Source organism: Pygoscelis adeliae, unplaced genomic scaffold (genome assembly GCF_000699105.1).
Source record: "Pygoscelis adeliae isolate BGI_AS28 unplaced genomic scaffold, ASM69910v1 Scaffold245, whole genome shotgun sequence".
Classification (NCBI taxonomy): Eukaryota; Metazoa; Chordata; class Aves; order Sphenisciformes; family Spheniscidae; genus Pygoscelis; species Pygoscelis adeliae.
The window spans coordinates 792,351-793,840 of NW_008824766.1; the positions used below are offsets into that span (position 1 = coordinate 792,351).

The 1,490-nt window shown below is 61.1% G+C and overlaps 1 protein-coding gene across 1 annotated transcript in view; it reads right to left on the minus strand.

Annotated features, from left to right (window-relative positions):
• LOC103916589 (deoxyribodipyrimidine photo-lyase-like) overlaps positions 1-1,252 on the minus strand; it is a 5,291-nt gene extending 4,039 nt beyond the window's left edge. Inside the window, exon 1 of the mRNA XM_009323597.1 lies at positions 1,097-1,252. Coding sequence (XP_009321872.1) covers positions 1,097-1,252 — 156 coding nt within the window. The remainder of the gene's footprint in view (positions 1-1,096) is intronic.
• Between the last annotated feature and the right edge of the window lie 238 nt (positions 1,253-1,490).

Genomic DNA, 1,490 nt, shown 5'->3' on the forward strand with positions numbered 1-1,490 from the left:
CCATCAGCTCCCATCCACCCGGACATGGTCGGGCAGAGGGGGGTGCTGCCCCTGCCCCTGCTGCTGCTGAGCCTTGCCAGCCTCGTCGTGCCACACCTCACGCTGGGTAAGGGCTGAGCGGGATGTGGTGCTCTCCATGGGGCGGGTGGCAAGCGGGGAGCATCGTTCCCCAGGGTGGTGGGGTGCTTCGCCCACAGCAGGTGCCTGTGGGGTGTGGGGAGCGAAATGCTGTGGGTGCTGTTTGCCGTTTGCTAAATGGGAAGCAGAGGTGGACTTACAGCTCCTCCTTTGTGCAAGGATGAGGCCCTTCAATGCAGACACCCACCCGGGCATGGGCTGGGATCAGACCTTTGCCCTTCTCCAAATTATTAATTGCCCAGCTGCTGCCTGCAGCAGCTCAGGGAGGGAGCGGCTGCCAGGGGCTTTGGGAGTTTCTGGTGGGGTTGGCTGAAAGCAGCTGGTGGCTCGTGGCTTGGTTCCCCATCCCCATGTGGGCAGAGCCCCAGACTCACTGCATTTGTGCTGGGATCACTGGGGAATCCAGCCTGGCATCTCAAAGCCGCCACCTCACACGCATCCCTTGACAGAGGCCCCGGGCAGGCAGGCTGTCTTGTGCATCCTTTTTGGAGAGGGTTACAGATACCAGGGCTTCCCCAGGGACAGCAGGCTGCTCCAGCACGGGGTCCATGTGGGCAGAGAGGACGGCCCTCCTCTGCGTCCTTCAACCCCCCCGCAGAGCTTTCGTGGGTCACTGCATGTCTCTAACCGCTCGCCCCTGAGCTGCAAGCTGGCATTTGTTCCTCTATGGCCCCCCTCTGGGGGGGCTGGTTCCCCCGTTGCCATTATTTACACCCGGCGCTATCAGTTCCTGACTATCAGCAGCAGAGAGGTTTGTGTAAACTTGCTGCTGCGGTTCCAGCCCGTCTCACGGTCACCAGTTCCTGCACGGCTCTTCCCGTCGGACGGGTTTGTCTGACTTCCTCCAGGGATGGTGAAGGTGGTGGAACAGGTCTTAGCGCTGGTGCCTACGGGAGTTTCTGCCCCAGACTGGCGATGCCCATGGCTTGTTCCTGCTTTGTCAGGCTGGGGGATTTACGTGGCCTGCCTTGCGGATGATCACGTTGCCATTCAGGGCATTCACGTGCTTGGTCCATGCAGGACGGTGAATCCCCACTCCTGACGATCCATGGCTGATGCGTAGCTTGGAGAGCTCGTGGTGGTGGTGATGCTGCACCATCCCCGGCACAGCCATGGTCTCAGCCTTTCACCGCCAGCCCTTGCGCACTTCATTCTCCAATCTCTTTGCAGCGAGCACCACCAGAGATGTGACAGTCACCGTGTTCCCAACTCTCCCTACCTCCTCGACACCCACAGAGACCTTGGCACTGCTGTCCACCACCGACTCCACCACCGCAACCACCCTCCCTCCCTCCAGCCCTGAAACCTCCACCCCAGAGGAGCTGACCAATGCCTTCACAGCCACACCCGCA